Source organism: Monodelphis domestica, chromosome 2 (assembly GCF_027887165.1).
Source record: "Monodelphis domestica isolate mMonDom1 chromosome 2, mMonDom1.pri, whole genome shotgun sequence".
NCBI lineage: Eukaryota > Metazoa > Chordata > Mammalia > Didelphimorphia > Didelphidae > Monodelphis > Monodelphis domestica.
In genome coordinates, this window is record NC_077228.1 from 183,325,244 (window position 1) to 183,349,980 (window position 24,737).

A 24,737-nucleotide genomic window follows, 5' to 3' on the forward strand; every position below is an offset into this window, starting at 1 on the left:
GCCATGTGGTCTATGGATGCTGCACGCCAGAGGGCCTTCCTGCACAAGCCTGTGTTGGAGATGGGTCTGTCTCCTGTTTGGACCTTCTTTCCTTTGGTACAGGGCCTTGTGTGCCTTTAAAAAGTTGGAGCAAAGACCTAGTGCTGGGATTCTAGACAATAGTTTGTCCAAAGCCAAGCTTGGTGGAAGAAGCAATACCCCAAGAACGACCTGCTAATTTTTTTTTTTGGCATTATGAATAGTTGAGTATGTCTGTATTTTTGTTAAATAATCAAATGGTTTTAAAAGAAACATACCTTATCTAGACCCCTTTCCCCCCTCCCCCCCTGACTAAATTTTAAACTTCTTAATAGGAAAGAGGGTACCATTGCTTTCTCATCATTCATTTTCTAGCACCTGGGACAGCATCTTCTAGAATCAGAGGATGAGACTAAATGACTTCTTAAGATTCTTGATGTTCTAAATCATACAATCCTGTGGTCTACAATCTTGGGTCATCAAAAAAAAAGGTCAAATTGCAGATAGCATCTTAAGGAGGCAGGAAAATGTAGAAATATATTTTAGGGAGATTTCCATTAATGATGGTTGACATTTTGGGGGGTTTTATTTAAAAGGATTCTATTAGGATGATTTCAAAAAGAGCTGGAAAGGCCTACATGAACTGATGCAGAGTGAAACAAGCAGAACCAGGAGAACATTATACATAGTAATTGAAATATTGTGAAATGATCAAATGTGAGACTTTGTTACTAACAGCAATCCAGGTCAGCTCTGAGGGACTTATGACAAAGAATGCGATCCACCTCCAGAGAAGCAGATCACAGCATAAATTTTTTCATTTTAGTTTATTCTGTTTTTTATTTTGGATTTTTGGTTTTATATGATTTTTCTCTAACAAAAATGAATATGGAAAAAAATTTTTTTAAAGGGAGAATCCAAAAAAACAAAAAATAAAAGATTTCTGTTCTGACAAGTTTACTCACTCATGTGGGATACTTGTTTTCTAGCTATTAGAAGTCTGTGGAAGGCCTCCGTCTACCTCTGATTTTTAAGTTGCGTGTGCTGGCTACTGCATGTTCACACTAAGTGGTCAATATAACACCAAGGCATGTGGCAAACAGCCCTGGCCCTCTCAGCAATGATCAGGACTTTTCTATTAAAACAACAGAGAATTTTAGAGACATAGAGTTGCTCACAAATGCAAAAAAGAAAAAACAAATCCTTAATGATCCAACTTTAATAGTCCCGATTCTGTTTTTTGGTGGGGAGACAACATTTGTGATCTCATTGGTACAGGGAAGTCTCAATGAGAAAATGCCCATTACCAATGCCTTCTGGAACCTGTCTGGAACCTAAAGTCTTAATTTTCCAGAGTAATGAGCAATTGACTGTCTTGCCTAGGGTTGCATGGTTCTTTGAGGCAAGATTTGAACCCAAGTCTTGTTGACTTTCTGGGTCTCAGTTTGCAAAAAATAAAGAGGGCATGACCTGTAAGGTCCATTTCAGGATCTATGCTCCTATGCCACATTGCCTCTCCAGACATAAACCTACATCCCTCCTCACCCCAAAAGCATGTTATCTAGACCTCACTATGAAAGGCAAGGGGCATTTATGAGAAAGCTGCTGACTAACTTAACTGAATTATGATTTTATGCATCTAATCCAAAGCACTTTGGATATTTTACCTGTGTCTTTAAAGACATAAAAATAGATTGGAAAACCACACTCTTTTTTAAAGGTATACTTTTATTCTCCTGAAGAAATAGGTAATTCATGCCTGAAATGTATTAAGATGTTTTAATTCACATTTTTACTGTCTTATACAGCACAACAGTAGAGCCCCAACATAACAAAAGCAGACTGTAGCAGTTAACTAATGGACAGTCAGTGGTATTTTAAATAAATAAATATATATTAACTTACACATCTAAAAATAACAGAAAACAAATAGATCAGCTCTGAACTTTCCTTGAACAGAGGAAAAAGGGACTAAAGTCAGTGCATTACTTACTCCTCAACCAGCATCTGTTTAACATTACAAAGTGGCCAATTGACCACTGCTCCAGAACCCCTGAACAAAACCAAAATACAAGAGAAAAAACTTATTATAAGAAAAATCAAAGGGGAAATGAGTTAGAAGTGAAAATAACCATACATAAGTCACCAGTTTTAACAATATCTTCTGTTCCCTATTGAATATATTCTCCTTCCCCAGTTGTCTTAGAAAGAACACTTTGGGTGTCTGAGAATAAGGAAAGGAAGTTAGCTTTTCAACCAAATTTGAAGTACATCCTTTTAGATTGTGTAGTTTTTCTGTACAGATGTAGGGGAACAGAAGATTTGGGGGATTCAGGCCCCAACAGCAAGTACAGTAGCAGTGGTCAACTTCTTTAAAATACAACAAAGCAAACCAAATCATACTCTTGGGTCTTGTGTCTGGGAATGCATCTTCACAAAGCTTGGCCTGCTTTGAAAGGTATTTTCCTTGCTTTTAAGCTTCTGCTTGCTCTTCCCCTCATCTCCTCAGATTTGCTGGAAAAGTTTATTTCTAGATAAAGTGCTGATTCTCCTTTCTCTGTCAACATTCAGTATGGGCGGAAGGCAGAGAAACTTTACCTCTCTCACTGCTCATTTGGGACAAAAAGAATTCTGCATTCAGACCTACATTAATCTGTAAAATGATACAGCTTTTAAAGTTGTCCTATTTAGTGCAATATTAGAATTTCATAATACATATTAAAATAAAAATTTATTTATATTACAACTGTAAAGTGTTTCCAGAAAAAGGAATACGTTTTCACTTCTGACATGCTGGTAGTTTCTGGTTTTATATGGCAAAGAGGACATAGCTTCTTAGTCACTGGATTTTACAATACCAAGGAAGCTACTGAATTTCCAAATACAACTACTATACATGTCTATGACAGACCTTACTTAAAACAATAAAAAATAAACCACTTTGACTATAAAAATTCTAAAAATGTTAGTAGCTTTGCCGTTAATGGCTACAGAAAACAAACATTAAAAAAAAATGAAACAGAAGTTGGTGTTATTCTTAATATCAGATAATCTTTTTTTAAAAAACAGTACAATTTAACTTAGAAAACAGTTTTAAGTGACCATATCCCTATTTACTTAGCTCATGGCAAGGGGAAGCATGAGAATTTCAAAAGTTTTCAAAAAATTACACTTGTTGGGAATTAGGGATGTACCAGGACAGTGAAAGAAGACAGGAATTTGGATATGTACAGAGATTTAATTTAGCACAAATGGTCTCTTCCTGAGAAATTATAAGTTAATATTTTTAGTAGGGGGGGGGGGAGGAAGGAGTATATAAAAACATTTTTTAGGGGCAGCTGGGTAGCTTAGTAGAAAGTGAGCCAGGCCTAGAGATGGGAGGTCCTGGGTTCAAATCCGGTCTCAGACACTTCCCAGCTGTATGACGCAGGGCAAGTCTCAACTCCCATTGCCTAGCCCTTACTCCTCTTCTGCCTTGGAACCAGTATTTAGTATTGATTCTAAGACAGAAGATAAGGGTTTAAAAGAATTAAAAAAAAAATTTTTTTTAAATGAACCGGGAGAGTGCAAGGTGAACAGTTTTGTAAAATAAAACATTCCTTGTGATGCAAAAACACACCTCCTAAGATAGTTGGATGTCACCCTGGCCTTTCTTAAAATGAAGTTCACCTGTATACATATTCATACTGTTTGGCTTTATGTCCAAAGGCTTTACTTTGTTAAAACAAGACAGGAATACTTTTTGTAGGACACCTTCCCTCCCTAATACAGGACATCCTGTAATTGCTTTACAAAATAACAAAATTTGTTTAAAATCTTTACTGGATAATGAACTCTTTAATGATGCTGGAAAGGTTACGTTTAAAGAAAGAGAAAGAACAGATGAATTAGCTAGAACACAGGGCAATTTCAAAATTCACTAGGTGGTTTTGCTTAAAGCACAGTTCTTATAGGCTATTTTATGCAGTGGCTTGAGTTCTGACTCAAATTGATTGAAAGAAAATTAAGGATGTAATGTATAAGCCAGATTGAATCACCTGCCAGCACGGGGAGGGTGAAGGGAAGGGAGGAAGACAGTCAAGTTTGATCAACTTAGAAAAAACGTGTGTGGAAATTTTTACATGTAATTGGTAAAAAAAAAGAAAGAAAAAAGTAAAATTAAGGATGCAGGACAGTGTTCAAGTAACTAGTTCCTTTGTCCCTATCCTTTGCCCTTTGAATGATAGGAAAAGATGCTATAATCTTGTGCAGTAAGCACGGGAAAATGTGAAATATGCTAGCAGCCCAGCATTGAATTTGGAATAAGAACAGGTCATAATTTCATTATACTGATAAATGATTACTCTGTTCAAGGACAGAACAAAATAAACCAAACCTGTGAAATTCTCCCACTACTAAGGTCTTCCAATACTAAAATTTCACCACTTGAAACTCGAGAGGTAAAGTCAGGACAAAATAAAAATGGCACACATAACCTGCTATACTCTGAAAATAGTATAGGCTGAAAATATAAATAGGTTCAAAAAGGGGGTGAAAGAAATTCACAAATGATATAGTCAAGGTTAGTTACTAAGAGAAGCTAGGGATGTCTGGAGTGCCAGAAGTACATTCTTAATATTCTGAGACTGATGCCAGAGAAACAACCATACCTCTTCTAAAAACTGATGGGACTTTGTTATGGCATAATGGGCAGGATGGAAAATGGAAAGCCTGGTCAGCTCATAGTTGTGACTGACATCTGGGGCAAAAGTGGGTGACTACGGGACCAGTTTTTTAATACTGTACTTTTGCCAGTTTGCCAGGCTAGAGGGTTTACAGATGCAAGTTATCCAAAGACCACTTGTCAGTGCTTTTCATCAATTCTCGAATTTTTAGGAAGGCTATATACTTGGAGAGCAATAATATTTGGCTAAGCTGCCCCCCCCCCCCCATCCAAGCAAGGGTCATGGATTTCCTTAAACAACATTGGGATGATAACATTTAGACCAACAGAAGTAGCTACCACAGTGTATTAAACAAACTGATATGTATTGCACATAGTTACATACCAGCAAATAAATAAGTAAAAAATACATATATTTCTCATTTTAAACAAATCATAAGATGCAAACACTTATTCATTGGTCTTTTTTAAATGGAAGAATGTCAAGAACATTCTATTTCAAATATCCAAGAATACTCAAAATGCCTATTAATCACCTCTGCACCTTTTTTCTTCCTTAAAACTTGTGACTGTATTTAAAATACTTTACTTACTTTGTACAGTGCCTGTTTAATGAACGTCACTTGTATATTTTAAAATATACTTTAAATCTTCAATATCTCTTTAAATGACCAGATTTCTATCAATAGTGAGAGTTTTAACAGAGTTCAGACAAACTACTTAATTATAGGTTTTTCCTGCTTAATTCATTTCGAGTGTTTTGGTTCTAAGAATGTTACAGAGAGATTCTGAAACCAAACTCTTTAAGTCATCATCTGTTGACTTAACCAACTAATGCTGTCTGAAGATGATCCTATAATAAAATTTAAAGGGATCTTCTTTCTTTAAAAGCACTCTCATGGTTTCCTAAGAATGAGTATTTGTGGATGAACTCTGCCTAGTGATATAGGAATCTTCTCTTAAGAAATAAAGTGCAGCCAAGTAGATGGACATTTTTATCAATGACTAAGATTCCATGCAGCCCTACTTTAAATCAGTGCACTTTTTATGTTCCAGTGCCATCAACCAAAAAATGATATAGGAAAAGAACCGTTTTTTTTCCTTCAGATCACACCTTGATGCACATAAAATGTGCACACAAGACATGTTATACAAGAAAAATGAATGAGACAGTACATATTTAAAAGTGACTCCCTGGCTTAAAAACATACAATGAAAAAATAATATATTTTGCAAATGGTGTAACTTCTATAGCTTTTAGCCGAAGAGCATACAATGAAAGTATTTTGCTGAAACTAAGCATTGAGCTTTTGCAAATAACGAAAAGCTCAGTTTTCTTCAGAATTGTCCTTACCATAAATATCTTATCTATTTTTTTTTATACAGTGCCAGTAACACACTAAAGAAACTGAAGAATAGATTAAGATCTCTGTGGTCTGCTCTGAGTAGATGATTAGATGTCTTCATCAGTATGCTCAGTCTCTCGGGTGTGCTCCTGCTCAGATGTGCTGGAGGCATCGTCATCGGTTTGTTCCCGAGTATAAGACAACATCTTGGCGTGTGTTTTATGAGTTATGGTTACTATGCAGGGCCCTTGGGCCCAAGGCTCTCCATCTACCTGCATTGGCATCTTTGAGCTCTTCAAGATCAACTAGATTGGGAAAGGGAGGAGGTGGGCAGAAGTAGAAAAAAATAAGTGATCATTAATAGTTTACAGAAGCCTTTACTAACTAATATTTCCCCAACTCTAGCAAATCGTTCTACCAACAAACATGTTTAGAAGGAGGTGGATAACTACTTGTCACAGAGGGAACTGATGAGTTGGGTAAAGGTTGGATTACAAGCAAGGAGTCTTTGCTTTTTTGTGTGTCATAGACCCAGGCATCCCTTCTTGGAATACTTGTTGCTTAACGTTCATTATGGAGGAAAATGCTAAATTTTAGTTAGAGGTTAATGATAATAAAGATATTTTCCCCCACATTTAAGTTCCTTTCAAATTTATCCATAGATCATCTGGGGGGCCAGGCACCCGAGGTTAAGAATCCCTGGAACTAAGGTTAATGTTTCTCTATCCAACTGTACTGAAGTATGATAGAATATCTTTAAAAAGCTTTTGAATCTTGAACTACTTTATTCTCTGCTGCCTGAGGAAGTGGCTCTCAGCATTTGGGAGTGAGGTAGGTAGAAAGAGACCAGGAACTGTGGGGAGAGACAGAGCTGGGATTGGAGGAACAGAAATCAGGCAGGTCTTTTTTGTTTGTTTGTTCACAAGTCTTTAAGAAGTCCTTTTGGCAGTCAAAGGGTGCTAGAAGACTGTCTGCCCTTTGATCCAGCCATAGCACTGCTGGGTTTGTGCCCCAAAGAGATAATAAGGAAAAAGACTTGTAGAAGATTATTCATGGCTGCGCCCTTTGTGGTGGCAAAAAATTGGAAAATGAGGGGATGCCCTTCAATTGGGGAATGGCTGAACTGTGGTATATGTTTGTGATGGAATACTCTTGTGCTAAAAGGAATAATAAAGTGGAGGAATTCCATGGAGACTGGAACAACCTCCAGGAATTGATGCAGAGTGAAAGGAGCAGAACCAGGAGAACATTATACACAGAGACTGATACATTGTGGTACAATTGAATGTAATGGACTTCTCCATCAGTGGCAATGCAATGTCCCTGAACAATCTGCAGGGATCTAAAAAACACTATCCACAAGCAGAGGACAAACTGTGGGAGTAAAAACACCGAGGAAAAGCAACTGCTTGACCACAGGGGTTGAGGGGATATGTCTGAGGAGAGACTCTAAATGAATACTCTAATGCAAATACCATCAACATGGAAATGGGTTTGAATCAAGGACACGTGATACCCAGTGGAATCGAGAGTTGGCTATGGGAGAGGTGGGTGGGAGGGGGGGAGGAAAAGAAAATGATCTTTGTGTCTGATGAATAATGTTTGAAAATGACCAAATAAAATAATGTTTAAAAAAAAAAGTCCTTTTGGCAATAAACATTTTGTGGTCAGAGAACCTTAAGGTCCCTTCCAGCTCTGAGTTTCTGTGATTCTGAGGATTGAAGTCCACAATAGTTCTACAATCTATTTATTCATTTATGTGTATTTGTCCTTGACTACAGGGCTGACCAGGAAGGGTCACTGCCTTACTCCAGAAATGTCAGTGGTTCCCCATTATTTCTAGGACAAAAGAAAATCCAGTTTTTGGCCCTTGGAAATTTGAGTCCAAACTATCTTTGAAAATTCTGTGTCCCAGGTGCCCTGTCCTAGTACATGCCATGTCATCTCTGGTTTCTATTTGTTTTGGCATAAGCTTGCAGTCTACTACCTAGAAAGCGCTCCCTTCCACTCCTCAGCTCACATGAACAGGCACTCAATTCTATCTCTTCTGCCTCCACATCTCTCCTGTCCGTCTCCTCCCTCTATTCACACAGCCTCCATCACCTCTTGCCTAGATTACTGCAAAAGCCTCATTGGTCTTCCTGTTTTAAGTCTCTCTTCTTTCTCCAATTAAATTTTTTAAAAACTCTTACCTTCCGTCTTGGGATAAATACTGTGTATTGGTTCCAAGGCAGAAAAGTGCTAAGGGCTAGGCAATGGGGATCAAGTGACTTGCCCAGGGCCACATAGGTAAGAAGTGTCTGAGGCCAGGTTTGAACCTAGGACCTCCCAGCATAGGCCTGATGCTCTATCCACTGTGCTACCAGCTAGCTGCCCTTCTCCAATTCATCTTTCATGTGGCTGCCAAACTGATTTTCCTAAAGCCCAGATCTGGCCATATTACTCCATTATTCAAGTTCTAAGAGCTTCCTTTGACCCTTAGGACCAACTACAAAGCACTGTTTGGCATGCAAAAACCTTCACAAATTAGCCCCAAACTACCTTTCCAATCCAATTAGAGGTTTCTCTACCTCATGCATGTTAAGATCCAGCCAAACTGGACTTCTTTAGTGTCCCCCCATGAATATCCTATCTCTTGCCTCCAAGTCTTCTGCCCTGAATACAATTACCTCTCAGTTCTATATCTTTTTTTTTAATTTTATTTTTAAGTATTTTTCCATGATTCGTGTTCTCTCCCTCTCCTTCCCCTTACCCCCTCTTGGAGCTGACAAGCAATTCCACTGGGTTATACTTGTGATATCACTTGACACATATTATTCATTTTTGTAACAGAGTAATCTTTTAAAACCTAAACCCCACATCCTGTACCCATATAAACAAGTGATTAATCATGCTTTTCTTCTGTGTTTCAACTCCTACAGTTTCTTCTCTCAACGTGGATATCAGCTCTGCATATTAAAACACTGAGCTTTCTTTAAAACATTCAGAAACACCAAGCCTTTCATAGTCCTACAGCCACCCGACTGCCCCTCCTCCTAGATCCCCCCCCCTCGTTTTTATCATGTATGCATTCATCTGTGTATATGCTCTCTCTTTTAACAGAAGGTAAACTCGGCAGGAAGAAGGCCTGCTTCCTCTTTGTCCTTGTACCCCCAGAGCCTATGCCAGCCCCTGTAGGTCCCTTGTTCACTTCCAGGTCTAATTTCAGCATGGCCTCCTGAGAGGCTTTGCTTGATTTCTCCCATTTTTAGAAATGCCTCATCCCTACCGCCAATCCCTCTGTAGCTTTTTATGTACTTTGCATTTTGCTTTCATGCTTTCTTATGATTTTTCCAAAGTAGAATGCTTTTGCTTCTATCCCTAGGCCTTAGCACAGTGCCTGGCAGTCAGGAAGTGATGAAGAAAATGCTTATTGAGTGACTAAAAGCTTGTTGAAGGCAATAGGTATTTAATTTTTGTCTCTCCTCCTAGTCCCTACCATATAGATGAACTGATTGCTTTAGCTACACCTGTTACCTGCAGATTCCCCCCAAATGTCTATGCCTCAGTGAGGGGCTGTGCCTGTGTGCCTGTCTTTTAGGGTGCTGTGCAGTCATAGTCAGAGCCACGACTTTTATGTTTCCTTCCCCTGAAGGCCTCACTGTGATGCCTCTGCATGACAGAAATGATCCTGTTCTTAAGGCTAAGATGGGGGGTGGGTGGGGGTGCAAAGGGCGCCTCTGCTAAGCACAGGGCCTGCCTACTCAGGCTCTTGTCTTTGCTTTCTGGGCACCACACTCATTGCTGGGTATTTAATGAAGATCACCAGCAAGGGAAGGGGACCCATATCAAAGGAATCACTGATCCTTCAAGTACTGAAGAAAGAATGACATTACTTTGAGAATGGTATCCGTAAGAATGACTTAGTGAGAGCCATTCCCCAGTTGATAAATGGTCAAAGATTAGGAATGGGCAGAAGAAGAAATCAAAGAGATCAAATCACGTGAAAAAATGCTTTAAATCACTACTGATTAGAGAAAGGCAAATTAACACAACTCTGAGGTACACAGCTATCAGAAATGACAAATGATGGCACAGATGAGGGAAAAAAGGTACACTAATGAACTGATTCAATCATTCTGGAGAAGAATCTGGAACTAGGCCTGACGGGCTATCAAACTGTGAGCCAGAAATCTCCCTAATAGGTCTGTATCCTAAAGAGATCAAAGGAAAAGGAAGCTGTATGTCCAACACTATATATAGCTGCTCTTCTTGTGGTGGTAAAGAATTGAAAATGGAGGGGATGCCTTTCCATTGGGGAATGGCTGAACAAGTTGTGGCCTCTGATTGTGATGAAATCCTACTCTTCAATAGGAAATGATGCCGAGTCATGGTTTCAGAAAAACATGGCGGCACCTATATGAACTGATGCAAAATGAAGTGAGAAGAATTGGGAGATCATTGTGCACAGCAACAGCATTGGTGGAATGGGTGATCCATTGTGAAAGACCTGGCTACTCTGATCAAATACAATGATCCCAAACAATTCTAAAGGACTTACAATGAAAAAATGCTCTCCACCTCCAGAGAAAAAACTGATGAACTTGAGTGTAAATTGAAGCATAATTTTCTTTGTTTATTTTTCTTGCCTTTTTTAAAAATATGGATGACATGGAAGTATGTTTTATATTTCACATGCATAACTTATTGCTTGCCTTCTCAGTGGGTGGAGTGTTGGAACGCAAAATTTTTAAAAGAACATTAAAAATAAATAAATTTTTTAAAAAAGTGATTTTAAGTTGAGTTAAAAAAATGAATAGGGATAAACCTATTCTATTATACTCACCCGAACCGTATGTGCCTGACCTATTCGGACAGGATTAGCCAATTTCACTTGAATCTGAGCACAGTGGAAAGAACCATACACTCCAACTACTTCTAATAGCCCATCATCATGACTAAAATTGGAAAAGCAAACAATGATTACATAACACCATAAAATAAAGTCCACTTTGTCAATTGTAATTCAAGGCAATGCACAATTTTATTTTAGGCTGGCAATAGCAAAATTCTATCAATTTATCACCGTTATTAATCTGTCTTTACTGATAAATAAAATGAGACAAACAGAAACAAATTCATAAGGGCAAATATTCTTCAACTTATTAGGAGAGACACAGGTATTCAGTCATGTCCAGTTCTGTGATTACATTTGGGGTTTTCTTGGCATAGATACTGTAGTAGTTTTGCCATTTCCTTCTTGAACTCATTTTACAGATGAAGAAACTGAGGCAGACAGGATTAAGGGATTTGTCCAGGATCACAAAGCTAGTAAGTGTTTGAGGTCAAAGTTGAACTCAAGAAGATGAATCTTCCTGACTTCAGGCCCAGCAGGATATCTATCCTCTGTGCCACCTAGCCACCCCTGGACACAGGTGGAATACTTTAAAATCCAATGATAAGGTAACATGAAGGACAAGTTACGTACCTGGCTAGAGGGTAAGTCTCATCTCCCATTCCTTCCCACAGTCTGCAGCCACCTCCCCAGTATCCAATATTGAGAACTATGATTCCTTCCAAATTAGGCAGATTTACTTGCTCACCGTCCAACTCTAGCTTTAAAGAGATACAACAAGTAGTGAGTAAGAGACAAAACCCAGATGTGCCTGCTAAAGAGTCAAGCTTAAAAAAATAAAACAAGAAATTCCAGAATCTTTGTCTATAGATATATGACATAATTACTATTTATGATGAATGTGATGGACAGAAGGCTGCTCTTGAGGTCAGGGTGATCTGGTCTCTTTTTCTGATATATTCTGGCTGGGACCCTAGACAAATCACAACCTCCACGTGCTCAAGGCATCTCTCTTAGTCTATAAATTGCAGAGAAAGTGCCAACCTGAATTGGTAGAACTCCCTCATACCAATGAAATCACAGGTCTAGTTCCCATCCCTATCTATAAAGAAAACCATGTATTTTCATTGATACTACATTGAATCTATACTTAACTTGGGAAGTATTGACATTTTGGAGGGAGAAAGATTATATTTACTGTCTTTTTTATGTGCAAGGGATAGCCTTCCAATTGGTCAGGATTTTCACTTAACACATAGAATATTAAAACTAGCCTAAGGATATGACTTGATTAATTTTACTTAAGGTGAATGCATGTTTGAAGACTATACTACGAGTTGGGTATGCTATAGTAGGGGTTCCTTTTGGGTATGGGTTGGATTAGGTTGGGCACAGAGGTCCCTTCCAACTCTCAGATTCAGTGAGCATTTCTTTGCCTAATTTAGACATAATTTCAAGAGTTGTAAGAATTTATTGAGCACCTAATACATACAATGTGAAGCATGGACCTGTTTAAAACATTAAACACACATGCAATAATTAGAAACAATCTTAATAAAGTGCTAAACTACAATGTCAGTGTTCAGAAAAAAAGAGAGATACCATGAAAAAAATTCATTAGAGGATAGATTATACTGTGATAATCACTAACAATTTCTATAGTCAAAAAGTTTTATTTATATTTTTAACTTTATAAAAAGGATAAACATCAGATAGCTAATTTGGCCCATGAAAATCTTGGTATGTTAATGATGCAAAATTTTGCATTCCTGGACAGGACATTAAGGGGGAATAAAGGAAAGAAGAACTGGAAAGATTGTGAATGCCTTACCTGAACTTTTTTATTCAGATCTTTACATTCTTGTACTAAACAATCTTTGGTTCCATAGAATAAATAAACAGCCTATGTAAAAATGAAAGAGAATATAATGTTAAACATGTGACAAAAACTTTAAATATTGAGAAAAACATTACACTAACTTTGCCTCCTTGATGTATGTCGAAAAGGATACACTAAAATAAAGATGTTTTCTGCTATACCCTAAGACTTCCCCTATGTAATTCCAGTTTATCACTGCCCTCCTCCCTTAGGAAAAAAAAAGTCCTCCAAACTATGAAACTGAAATTTACTCCACCCTACTTATTCTTTAGAATTTTAGTCACCAGGAAGGTATACATCGCCACTTAAGAATTAAATGTGGGAGAGGAAAGTCTATGACCCACATGTGCTAGCAAGTGACAAATCAGAAATAACTGACTGCCCCCCTGGGAAGTCCAAATACAAGTTTAAGCCACCATTGGTACAGGTAAGACATAGGAAGTGATGCAAAGAACTGCCTTTATATTTTGTGGTCACTTCCTGTGAGGAGGTCTTGGCCTTGGAACTTGACTGTGGAGGAGCTTGGGCTTGAGATCTCTGACTACTTCCCCTTGGACTGCCACGTGGTGAGTGAAAGGGCTGACTCCCTTTCCCTTGGCTTTCTGGAGTCACTAGCTTCTGGGGAGACCCCTCATCTTGGAGGAGGCCTCATGGCTGGAAGCTGAGTTAAATTTAATCTGCTGCTCCTCCCCTCCCCCCCCTGGCTGGGGCTTCTTAATTCCTGCCTGGTTCAGACCAGGCTGGAGCAGCTATCTCTCTTCTTTCTTTCTCTCTTTCATTTCCTTAATATCTTCCCTCCATTGTAAATAAATTACCATAAAAGCCATTCTGACTTGAGAAATCATTGGGATTTAATAATTAAAACTCTGGTGACCAACTAAAAATATATTCAGTCCAATCATAAATTTTACTTCTAATAAAACCAAACCAAGATTCTTTTATTTTTTCTTAAAAATAAAAGATTGTGGTTAAAGAATTTTAGCAAGGATTTCCATGTAGGGTTAGAATGAAGAAAATAGAAGATGAAATTAGCTTTAATGCATTGCTACATTTTATTCTATTATGTTATTGATAGTTTGAAAGTGCTAGCAAATTCTGGAATAGCAGGTTAAATGACCATTCTTTAGTAAAACAAACATTGATTTAACTTTTCTTGGTTGTTTTCATGGCTTTACTTGCAAACTCACTGAGGGTAGGACTTATTCCATTCTCTGCATTTGTATCTATAGCACTTACCACAATATTTGACACATTGTAGGCTCTTAATAAATGCCTGGTGATTGGATGGCTATGTATTTTGACAAATTCATTTTTTACTTGGTTTTCTGCTCTAAAAGCTTCACAAGTTTATGAAAAGAGCTGTATTTTAAATGAAGTAACACATCATTCTACTCTAGCAAATTTGTCATTTGTTTTGAAAATAGAAAGCTTAAATGCTTGAGGATTTGAAATAATTAAAATCCTGAAAATATGGGGCAGCTAGGTGGCATAGTAGATAGAACATCAGACCTGGAGTCAGAAGGACCTGGGTTCAAATCTCGCTTAGACCCTTCTTAGCTGTGTGACCTTGGGCAAGTCACTTAATCCTGTTTGCCTTGCCCTTGTCCTTCTGTCTTAAGAGTTGTTACTAAGGCAGAATGTAAAGGTTAAAAAAAATCTTGCAAATACTTCAGTACTCAATCACCTTTGTAATAAAAATTGTTAAAAAGGCTTAGATTCATGGTACACGAACGTAATGTATATTATTCTGTTGTATGAAATAACAAATATAAAGAATACAGGGAATATGGGGAGACTTCTATGAACTAATGCAAAATGAAAAATAATTGGGACCAAGAAAACAAGATATACAAAGACTATAGTGAATTAAATGGAAGGAACTACAACAAAACCCTTAAAACTAATACTTCTCATTTCTGGGAGGGGGTGAAAAGGAAGTGGGAGAAAATTTGGATCATATAACTTCAGAAAACTTATGTGGAAAATTGTTATCACATGTAATTGGCAAAGTAAAATATATTTATAAAAAAAACCACCAAAAAATTAAATAAATAAACCCCTAGAACCTCTGAAATATAATGGCCAAATTTGGCCCCAAAGCAGAGCTATGAGCAGGCACCTCCCTCTCCCTGGCACCGGTAAGATATAGTATGCCATCAGACTGGATTGATGTGGGGGTTAGTTTTTGTCTAACTGCTGTTTTCCCCTCTTTTGTTACATGGATGATTCTGGAAGGGATAGGAGGGAGGCACATACTGGGGGAAAAAGGGGAAGATATAATAAGATGTCAATACATTTTTCTTACTCAGGCTTTGAAAGTCATGTCGAAAACTTCCAAAGAGATTGATTCTATGAAGAAGATAAAGGAGTAATTCTGGCTAATGGCCACAGCAAACAAGTTTTCTCTATTTTTGTATGAAGTTTTGGTCACTCCAACAAAAATCTTGGGTTTCGTTTTTTTCATCAGTAAAGTAAATGCTACTTCACCAAAAAGTTCTCTTGGTTAAAATTTATTCTTGATTGTGGTTGTCATCTAGTCAGAACAAGTTATGAACAAAATAAACTAACTTTTAATTTGAAATGATTGGATGGTTGTTATAAATTACACTGGACTTGATGGAAATTCTTTTTAATATAAACATTCAATTTGACAATCTTAAATGATCACACACATTGCAGAATGTGTACAAATGTTTTTATAAGTTAATTCAATATGATTATTTCAAAGGAAGTCAAATAAGAATGGAACTGTTTATTTTTACTGTACCTTCAGAGATAAGCAGGAAATGTTATTTTATCCAACACACCTTATTAATAATTCTGCTAGAAAACAGGGATGGCGTCTTCTCACGGTGAGCATGAAAATTTAGAGCCATCAGAGCATCAGGTCCAATAGAAAAATAGTTATTCATTGTGAACACCTGCCAAAAAAAAAAAGAGGAATAGTAACATAGTGTTCTTCAGCCCAATATTTTGTCACACATCAAGTATGTGAGGTTTTAGTTGTTTATGCTTATTGAAAATAGTAATACATGCAATATTTGCTTTTTGTGTGAGACTTATGTACACTGAATCACAGAATTTGAAAGCTGAGGGGAACTTTTGGAATGATCTAGTCTATTTCCCCACTTTATAAAACAGGAATATAAGAATGAGAGAGGAAAATTTCACAAAGACACTAAACAGAAACATCCAAGTGGAAGGTCAAAAACTGATAATCACCCAATGATAGAGCTCTTAAAAAAAACCCTAATCTTCTGCCTTAATATCAATTCTTGCACAGAAAAATGGCAAGGACTGGACAATCGGGGTCAAGTGATTTACCCAGGGTCACAAGGGGCAGATTTGAACCTGGGCCTTCTGACTCCAGGCTTGATGTTCTAACCATTCTACTATCTAGTAGTCCTTAAAGATACAACTCCAAAGAATACAAGCCATACCTTTGGTTTTGTTAAATTGTAATATCCTTTCTTCGTTACTTGGACTTTCCACCTAAAAACAAGAGAAAGAAATGGCACATGGTGCTTTTCACTCACAACTACCCAGAAGACTAGAAAGCAAAGGCTCCTCTGCTACCTAGCACAGTGTCTGAGAAAGGCATGAAGGTCTTCAATGCTCATTAGAATAACCACTGGCCCATAACTTACATTTTCTTCCTCTGAGGGAAGGAGAGCTATAAAGTTGATGTCCATTTTTTAGATATGGAGATGCACCAGGACAAATTACATTACGTAACCTTTGCTGGGCTTTGTTTCTGACAACCCCTCTACTCTCAACTTCCTGATTAAAGCATTTATTCTAAACCTCACATTCTCACATGAGCTCTTTACACTTTCCCCTTACGGCTTTTCCTCTTTCAAAGAATAAGACTATTCACTATGATGACTTCTAAAGCTCTTCTCCTTTCCCTTCCATTTTCCAAGGCTCAATATCAGCACCTGTTCCAAGAAGAGGCACCCCAGCTAAGGTTAATCCCTCAGCCCCATTCTCTTCCACTCACTTTTGGGTAAAACAGATGTTCCTTTTGCCTGATTTTTTTTTTAATCCCTTACCTCCCGTCTTAGAATCAATGCTGTGTATTGGTTCCAAGGCAGAAAAGTGGTGAGGGCTAGGCAATGGGGGTTAAGTGACTTGTCCAGGGTCACACAGCTGGGAAGTATCTGAGGCTAGATTTGAACCTAGGACCTCCCTTTTCTAGGCCTGGCTCTCAGTCCACTGAGCTACCCAGCTGCTCCCTTGCCTGACTTTTAAAGCAATCTCCAATCTGGCCCTACTTTGTTTCCAGCCTTCACTCACATTCCTATCCTCCACAAGCTCCAGGTTCTGAATACATTTGGCTTCCCTTTTGATGTCCCATGTACTCTTCTACCTCTGTGGCTCTGTGTATGCCATTCAGATCACAGGGAACTCTGAGGTCATCCTGCATACCAGGCCAAAAGTACCGATAAGTGGTCAACCAGTCTCTGCAAGATGACCTCCAAAGACGGATCTCTGGCTCCATCCCAAGGCAGTTCATTTCACTTTTGGATGGCTTGAATAAAGGCATTTTTCCTTACTTCAAAGTGACTAATTCACTGCTCCTAGTTTCACTCCTGGAAGTCAAGCAGAACAAATCTAATTTCTATATTCTATGATGGTTCTTTAATTATTTGAACCATCACACTGCTTTTAGGCTTCTCTTTAGTTCCTTCAAATTTTCTTTCTATAGAATGGGCTTTAGTCCTTTGTTCTGAATGTATTCTATCCCATCTTTGCTTATCAAAGTCTTACTAACCTTAAAAAAAAAAACCCAACACACCTTATCTATTGTCTTAGAATCAATACTAAGTATTGGTTCCAAAGCAGAAGAGAGGTAAGGGCTAGGCAACTGAGGTTAAGTGATTGAGAATCTAGCTGCCTTCCTACTAACTTTTAAAAACCGTCTCTGAACTCCAAGCCATTAACAACTCACTCCCAAAGATTTCACATAGCATTGAGTTTACAAAGTCTCTAATGCTCTTAGAATGCAACTTTTATATTATACTTATCTGTGCTTCTGCCTTTCTCCCCTATTATACTGTAAGATCCATGAAGGTAAACCCATGTCTTTTTAACATTTTCCATCTCTCAAGAAACTAGTACAAGTCCTTAATAATGCCTGAATGTTCTTATTGTTATGTTTTCATTTATAAAACAATCTTGTGGTATAAAGTTGGCAGCATTTCTGTTCATGTTTTTGAAATAAATATTTTGAATGTACACTTTAATTTCTCTTAATGATTCTCTCATCTCTCTGGTGTTATTTTTAAACATATTAAAATTAAAATAGGTTAAGTGTATCTGGTGCATTGCTGCTCAGTGTTGAAATTGTGGTTAACTTTATATGGCTATAGTTCTTCAGATTTGAATGTCAGCAAAACTCCCAAAGCTCAGAAGTTTTACTTTCCCCCTGTAACTTACCTATCTAGTTCAATTCTATCTGCTTCCATTACATTTCTTAAGATCTGTTCCACTGGAACTTCACCAGCATAACCTGCACCCCAACCCAATGTATTGGCCAGATCGTTGCCTGTTCCTAGAGGCAAGACTGCAACTTGTGGGATGTGCCTTTCTTGACCCTGGAATATAGAATGGATAGATTTTAATTTTCTTTTTAGGTTATTTCTAAGGTCACCATGTTTGATAGAATTCAAAGTCCAAAATGATAAAGTTAATGATATGAACTATATATTAAGCATATACTAAGGAGAACACAGGGGATAAAAAAAGGCAGACTTAAGATTCAATTTAATTTTTTCATAGTTAGCAACTTCAGAAATTCATCTGTGACCTTTTAAACCAAGGCTATTTTATATCAACAGAATGGTAAATTCCTTTCTCTTTTAATAAAAAAAATTTAAAATACAGGATGAACTAGTATTATCAACTTCTAAGTCTGCCACAGTAAAGTTGTCCTTTGAGGGAAGAGTCCCATTATAATAGCAGTAGTCTCAGCACCCTTAAAAAATTATTTAAATACCTTGATCTTCATCTGATCGATTGCATCCAGGACCCAGCCTACAGTGCCATCTCCACCACACACAAGCACTTGAACAGAATTGTCAGGAAGTAGAGTACAAAGCTGCAAGGCCTTGATGGGGGGAACTTTGGTCAGATCAAAAACCTTAAGACAAAGGAGAACCAAAAAGATGATTTTATGAATCAGTATCCTTCAAATCTAAAGATGACTCACTGATACTGATTTATGTTTATGTGTCCAGTATAGCTAAAATAAAAACAAATGGGGCCTTTGCTATATGAAATGTAAAAGGTTTTCTTTCACTTGTGATTCTAGCTATTAATGAGTTACAAACTACTACCCTAACCCTACTGCCCAAATCCTGCTCATAAAACTGTCCTATATTCATTTATTTTTTTTTCCTCTTCCTAAAATATTTCACTTGAGAAGTATAGCTCACAATTCATAGGCAGGCAGTTCTCTAGTACATATAGTTTCGCCAGACACCATGAATGGACAATGAACTGGGCCGGGAAATGAATAGGAAGGGATGTACAGTATGTACTGGATTGTCTTTAGGAATCTGCACAGGGATCCCAATGACCCAAAGCATCTCCATGGAAAAAAAGGCTCACTTTTTAAATGTCAATGTTCTTTCAGTGATATTATGCAGCTATAAGCCATAAAATGCTAATCTGGGAAGAATGAAAATTTTGGGGCCTCCAAAGGGTAATGGAAAGATGCATGGTAGGAATCAGTAGACTGAAATCTTAACAGTTACCAATCATTGGACAGAAAAAGTGGTGTAAAGGATTTCATTAGAAAGATGTATGTCCTGAAAAGAAGATGAGGAGGCCACAGAGTATGAGCAAGGGACAACCACTGTCAGTCAGCTTGGAAACTCTACTGGCAGACACCACACATTCAGAGGTGGAGAAGAAAGCTCCAAGCCTTTTGGGGGGTCTTTACAGGATGAGGTGTAGAAAGTCATTGTTTGCTTTGCTGGAAAGAACTTCTCTATTGATGGGAGCACAGATCCATTATAATAAAGTGTGTCTGAAGATCATCTTTGTGACTGAGTTTTCAGTTTCTTCACTCAAATGATTGTTTCTGACTGACATTACAGTAATTATATGACATTACATGACTGTAATGTGCTTTTTCACAACTAAGGAGAGTACCACAGAAATACAAGTAGACACAGTCCTCTAAAGTTAGAAGCACAGTTCTTCTGTAGCCATAACACATTTCTACAATGAAATGGCTAACATTTATAAGGGCTAACTGTCTTTGAGGAGAATAAGACTATAACAAAATTAACATAGAAAAAAATAGAAGATTTTTCCTATAGTTACCTGGACTGGGTTTAAAAGAATCTTAAATTCTCCCAGTAAGATCTGACCCATGTTATTTCCACTACGAGTATTGACTAGGATGATTATTGGGGTCCACTGATTTCCAACAGGTGAGGGTAGCTATAGAAAGAAAAACAAAGAAATAGGTGAAATAGATAAGAAATAGAATTGATTTCCCACTTCCTTCTATCATAAAACCTGTGCTTTTAAAGTGATCATTACTATAGCGTGCTGAGAAACAGATGTAGACTTCTCATGACCAACAATACAGCATACAAGGTAGGTCTTGGAAGTAGAAAAGACCTAAGTTGATCTAGTTCAACCTCCCAGACAATGAAGAAATCATGTCTACATTAGCCCTGACAGATGGTTTCCAGAATCTTTTGAATATTCTGATGACAGGTAGCTTTACTAATTAGCCTTGTACTATGCTAACAATGGGGGTCTGTGCAGTACTAGGCAACTGTTAAATTCTCCTATATTATGAATCAAAGGCTACTTCCCTCTAACTTTTAGCCATTGTCCTAGTTCTGTCCTTAGGAACTTCAGGGAATAAGTATTGTTTCCAAGGCAAAAAGAGCAATAAGGGCTAGGCAAAGGGGGTTGAGTGACTTGCCTAGGGTCACGAAGTTAGGAAGTATCTGAGGCTAGACATGAACCCAGGACCTCCTATCTCTAAACCTGGCTCTTACATAACAATGCTTCAGATATTAGAGAGAACTATATTCTTCTTCTACTTAGTGTCATTATTCTTCCTTCACCCATCTCATATTCTAGTGTGAATTTTTGAGTTTGGTTGTTCCACATGACATGATTTCTGGACCTATCCCCTGTGAATTTTAGATTGACTCCACCCTGCTTAGTCTTTAGAATTTTAGCAACCAGGAATGTATACACCCCCACTTAAGGATTAAATGTGAGGAGGATGTCCTATGACCGACATGTGCTAGCAAGTGACAAATCAGAAACAACTGACAGACCCCCTGGGCTGTCCTAAGCCAAGCTTAAGCTACCATTGGTACATGTGAGATGCAGGAAGTGGTGTAAAGAACTGCCTATATATTTTGCATCACTTCCTGCGATCGCTCACTCTCTCCGCAGCGTTTTGGCGTGCTCGCGGCATTTGACTCTGTGGCATGGTTTAGGTGAAGCATCTTCCCTGAGCGACCTTGGTGAGTAAACCAAGGCTGATTCCTCCTTTCCTTGACTTCCCGAAAAGCACTATCCTCCTAGGAGGCCCCTCATCTCGGAGGCCTCTTGGCTGGAAGTCAAGCTAGATTTAATCTTCTGAGAAGGCCCCTTGGCCAAGGCCTCTGAACTTCCCTTGGCTTAGGCTAGGCCGGAGAAAATCTTATACCCCTTTCCCTCTTTTCCTTCTAAATTTCTTCCTTCTATTGCAATTAAACCACCATAAAATCCCAAACTGACTTGAGTATTTTATTGGGATTGAATTTTAATCCCTGGTGACCACTAATATAACATATTCGGTCAACACCCCATCTTAGTCAGCCCCCCTCCAGCACGGAGTACTTCAGTTTGTTGGTTCCTCTCTTAAAATGTGACCACTAGTGCCGAACATAATCTATTAGATGTTGAAAGGTTGCTACACAGAAAGAGGCTCTTAGCCTTTTATGTTGTTTGTTGTGCCAACAGACAGTTTTGGCAGTTGGGTGAGGCACACATATCCCTTCTCAGAATATTGTTTTTTAAATGCATAAAACACATGGGGATTATCAAGAAAACTATTGTAATTACCAAAATATGGGGGAAAGAAGTTCCTGGCATATAAGGTACAGACCCCTGATGCAGATCTGATATGATAATGTTTTTCTTTCCTATGATTTAACCACTTTCCCATCTTTTTATTTTTCTTCAGAGATGTATCCTCTATGATTCTAGGTCATAGCTTTGCTCAGGAATTCTTATCTTTGAATCTTTCCTAATGGATATAGTAAATCTTTTTTCTTTAAACCCTTAACTAGCATTTTAAGCTAGGCAATGGGGGTTAAGTGACTTGCTCAGAATCACACAGGTAGGAAGTGTCTGAGGCCAGATTTGAACCCAGGATCTCTAGGCCTGGTTATCTATCCATTGAGTCACAAAGCTGCCCCCACTAATAAATCTTAAACATAGAAAAGACTATGGGTATTTGGGTTCTCAGGCTCAGACCAAAGATTAGTTAAACAATTATGCTGGAAAGCCTGATGTTGAACACTTGCTGGAATACCAAGCTCATAGTAAGTCATTTTAGAAAGCTATTTCAACAGGAATTGTAAGTACCTTTCCATAATCAGTTTTTTTTTTACGCATCTGATTGATGGCATTCAAATAGCTTGGGGGAATGATGAGGTTTCTGAATTCTCCAAAATCACATTTTTCATTCTTTAGGCTACTTTCCATACAATCATCATGTACTGTCTGCTGACACCAAATGCACCTGTGGAAGAAAATATGCATGAGAAATTAATGGCAGTGATTGTAAAAAGGTCAAATATTCTCATTCAACTTAACACGTATTTTTGGACTTCTCATCCCCTATGTGTCTTTTTAGGTTAATGGACTTCTCATCCCCAATGTATCTTTTTAGGTTAAAAGCAAAATGAATCTATCACCAAATTGGTGATTTTGTATCAAGAATATTTTTTTCAAGAAGTTATCAAGAAAATGTTGTTATAAAAGCTTCTAAACAACTTTGAAAACAGTGGACTGCTATAAGATGTTTGCATACTTCAACCTTCATGACACTGAAAAACATCAATCTAGGTAAAGCAATAAAATTTAGTAAACTTTCAGCTAAGCAATGAAGGGGAACAACTAAGACAAGGTTAAAGATTGCCAATAGGAAACCACTGATGTTTGACACATTGGAAGGTGGAATGAGGCAGAAGTTTACATGCAGATTCTCCCTTGGTCTGGCCTACCTATTGTGACCTAAACTCATAAGCCAGTGGGATAAAGGTCCCAGATTTTCATCCATGTAAAAGTTACAGGGTAGATTCAACTCTATAAAAGAGAAGCATAAGAATCAGTGGAGATGAAAGGAAGAAAATGAATTTGGCTTCAGTCTGAGTACAACTCTCTCTTTTTTTTCTATCAGAGTTTCCAAAATGTAAGGTCAGGAACAGTGAACCAAGAAGTCATGTTTATTGCTCCTAGAAGGGAGCTAGCATTTTCTACCACCTGAAAAAAGAAGAAATTTGGGAGTCATTTCTAGAGTAGTTTTGAGTTTGATGTGTTTGGAAGTAGAGCTTGGGCAACTGTTGGAAAAAAGTTATTTATTGTAGATTGTAAAATTGTAAAACTCTATTTTACCATTACTAACTATTAAAATGTTAGTAGAAATTTTCAGCCTCATCAATATGCATAAAATGTTAATTCTCAAGATCTACTCACCCCCACCCCCTGCAATTTCTTCTTTCTCTGAGAGGAAACAATGATAGTTAAATTAATCAAAAAGGTATAAAATGAGCATTTTCTTTATTCATCTGACATAAATTGTTACTTTCTATTACCAAGTGTCTATTTCCACGAATACCTTTTAATAATTATGCACAAGAGGGTAGCACAGTAGAGCATCAGGCCTGGTGAGGAGGACCTGGCTTCAAATCTGGCCTTAGATGCTCTCCTAGCCATGTGATCCTGAGCAAGTCACTTAACTCCAAAAGCCCTTTCCACTATTGTTTTAGAGCTGATAACTGAGACAGAAGGTAAGAGTTTAAGAAATAATCATTATGCCCATGACAGCTGACTTCAATCAAATGAGCACCTATTACTTGTCGCTTATGTGCCCAGTGAGAGGTGTTGTGGCTTTAGGGCATGGGGAGCGCATCCTGGCTGTCAGAACACACTGAGCTCTGAACCTCTCAAGGCCCCAAGCGATTGACTATTAGACTAAATTGCTGAGGAGTTACTGACACAACACGTATGAGCATGATAACTAGGTAGACAGGGCTTCCTGCAGGAGGCAGCACATGAATGAGCCTTGAAGGTAGAGATTCTACGGGGCAGATGAGGATGGGGCTATTCCCTGTAGGAGAGAGAGCTTGGGAGAGGCCCAGTGGTGGGGGATGGATCAATAGCCAAGGCTAGGGCACAGCAATATGCAATCCGTCTGTAATAGTATAGTGAAGCCAAACCTGTGATGAGCTTTAAAGTCTTTAAAAACCAAACCAAACCAAACCAAACCCTCATCTTCTGTCTCAAAATCAACACTGTGCCTTGGATCCAAGGCACAAGAGCAGCAGGGTCTAGGCAATGGGGATTAAGTGACCTGTCCAGGGTCATACAGCTAGAAAGTGCCTGAGGCCAGATTTGGGCAAGATGGTATCACTGGCAGACTGTGGGAAAATTATCCTTGAAGCTTGAAGGGTTCATTTAAATTTTTTAAAAGTTTTTTTTTTCAATGTTTTGCTCTGGATCTTTTCAACATATATTGAAAATTAAGACGTATTCCTCTCATCTCACCCCCTCCCTTCATTTATCTGACTTAAGTTAGAAGGTCAAACCTTACTAGATAGTAATCTGATAGTCTAAAAGCCAACTAAAAGCTAACACAACTAAAAGCTCACACAATCAGAGGACGGAGAGAGGAAGACCTGAGTTCAAATCTGGCCACAGACACACACTAGCTGTATGATCTTGGGTAAGTCACTTAAGCTCTGTTTG

General features: G+C 38.0%; 1 protein-coding gene across 1 annotated transcript in view; it reads right to left on the bottom strand.

The window, feature by feature from the left end:
• Positions 1-1,783: 1,783 nt before the first annotated feature.
• Positions 1,784-24,737, bottom strand: part of DGKE (diacylglycerol kinase epsilon) — a 33,127-nt gene continuing 10,173 nt past the window's right edge. Inside the window, exons 3-12 of the mRNA XM_056816550.1 lie at positions 22,353-22,509; positions 20,073-20,192; positions 18,739-18,882; positions 18,180-18,337; positions 16,181-16,232; positions 15,548-15,661; positions 12,693-12,764; positions 11,495-11,622; positions 10,853-10,964; positions 1,784-6,332 (exon numbers count right to left, since the gene is read on the bottom strand). Coding sequence (XP_056672528.1) covers positions 6,135-6,332; positions 10,853-10,964; positions 11,495-11,622; positions 12,693-12,764; positions 15,548-15,661; positions 16,181-16,232; positions 18,180-18,337; positions 18,739-18,882; positions 20,073-20,192; positions 22,353-22,509 — 1,255 coding nt within the window. The 3' untranslated portion in view covers positions 1,784-6,134. The remainder of the gene's footprint in view (positions 6,333-10,852; positions 10,965-11,494; positions 11,623-12,692; positions 12,765-15,547; positions 15,662-16,180; positions 16,233-18,179; positions 18,338-18,738; positions 18,883-20,072; positions 20,193-22,352; positions 22,510-24,737) is intronic.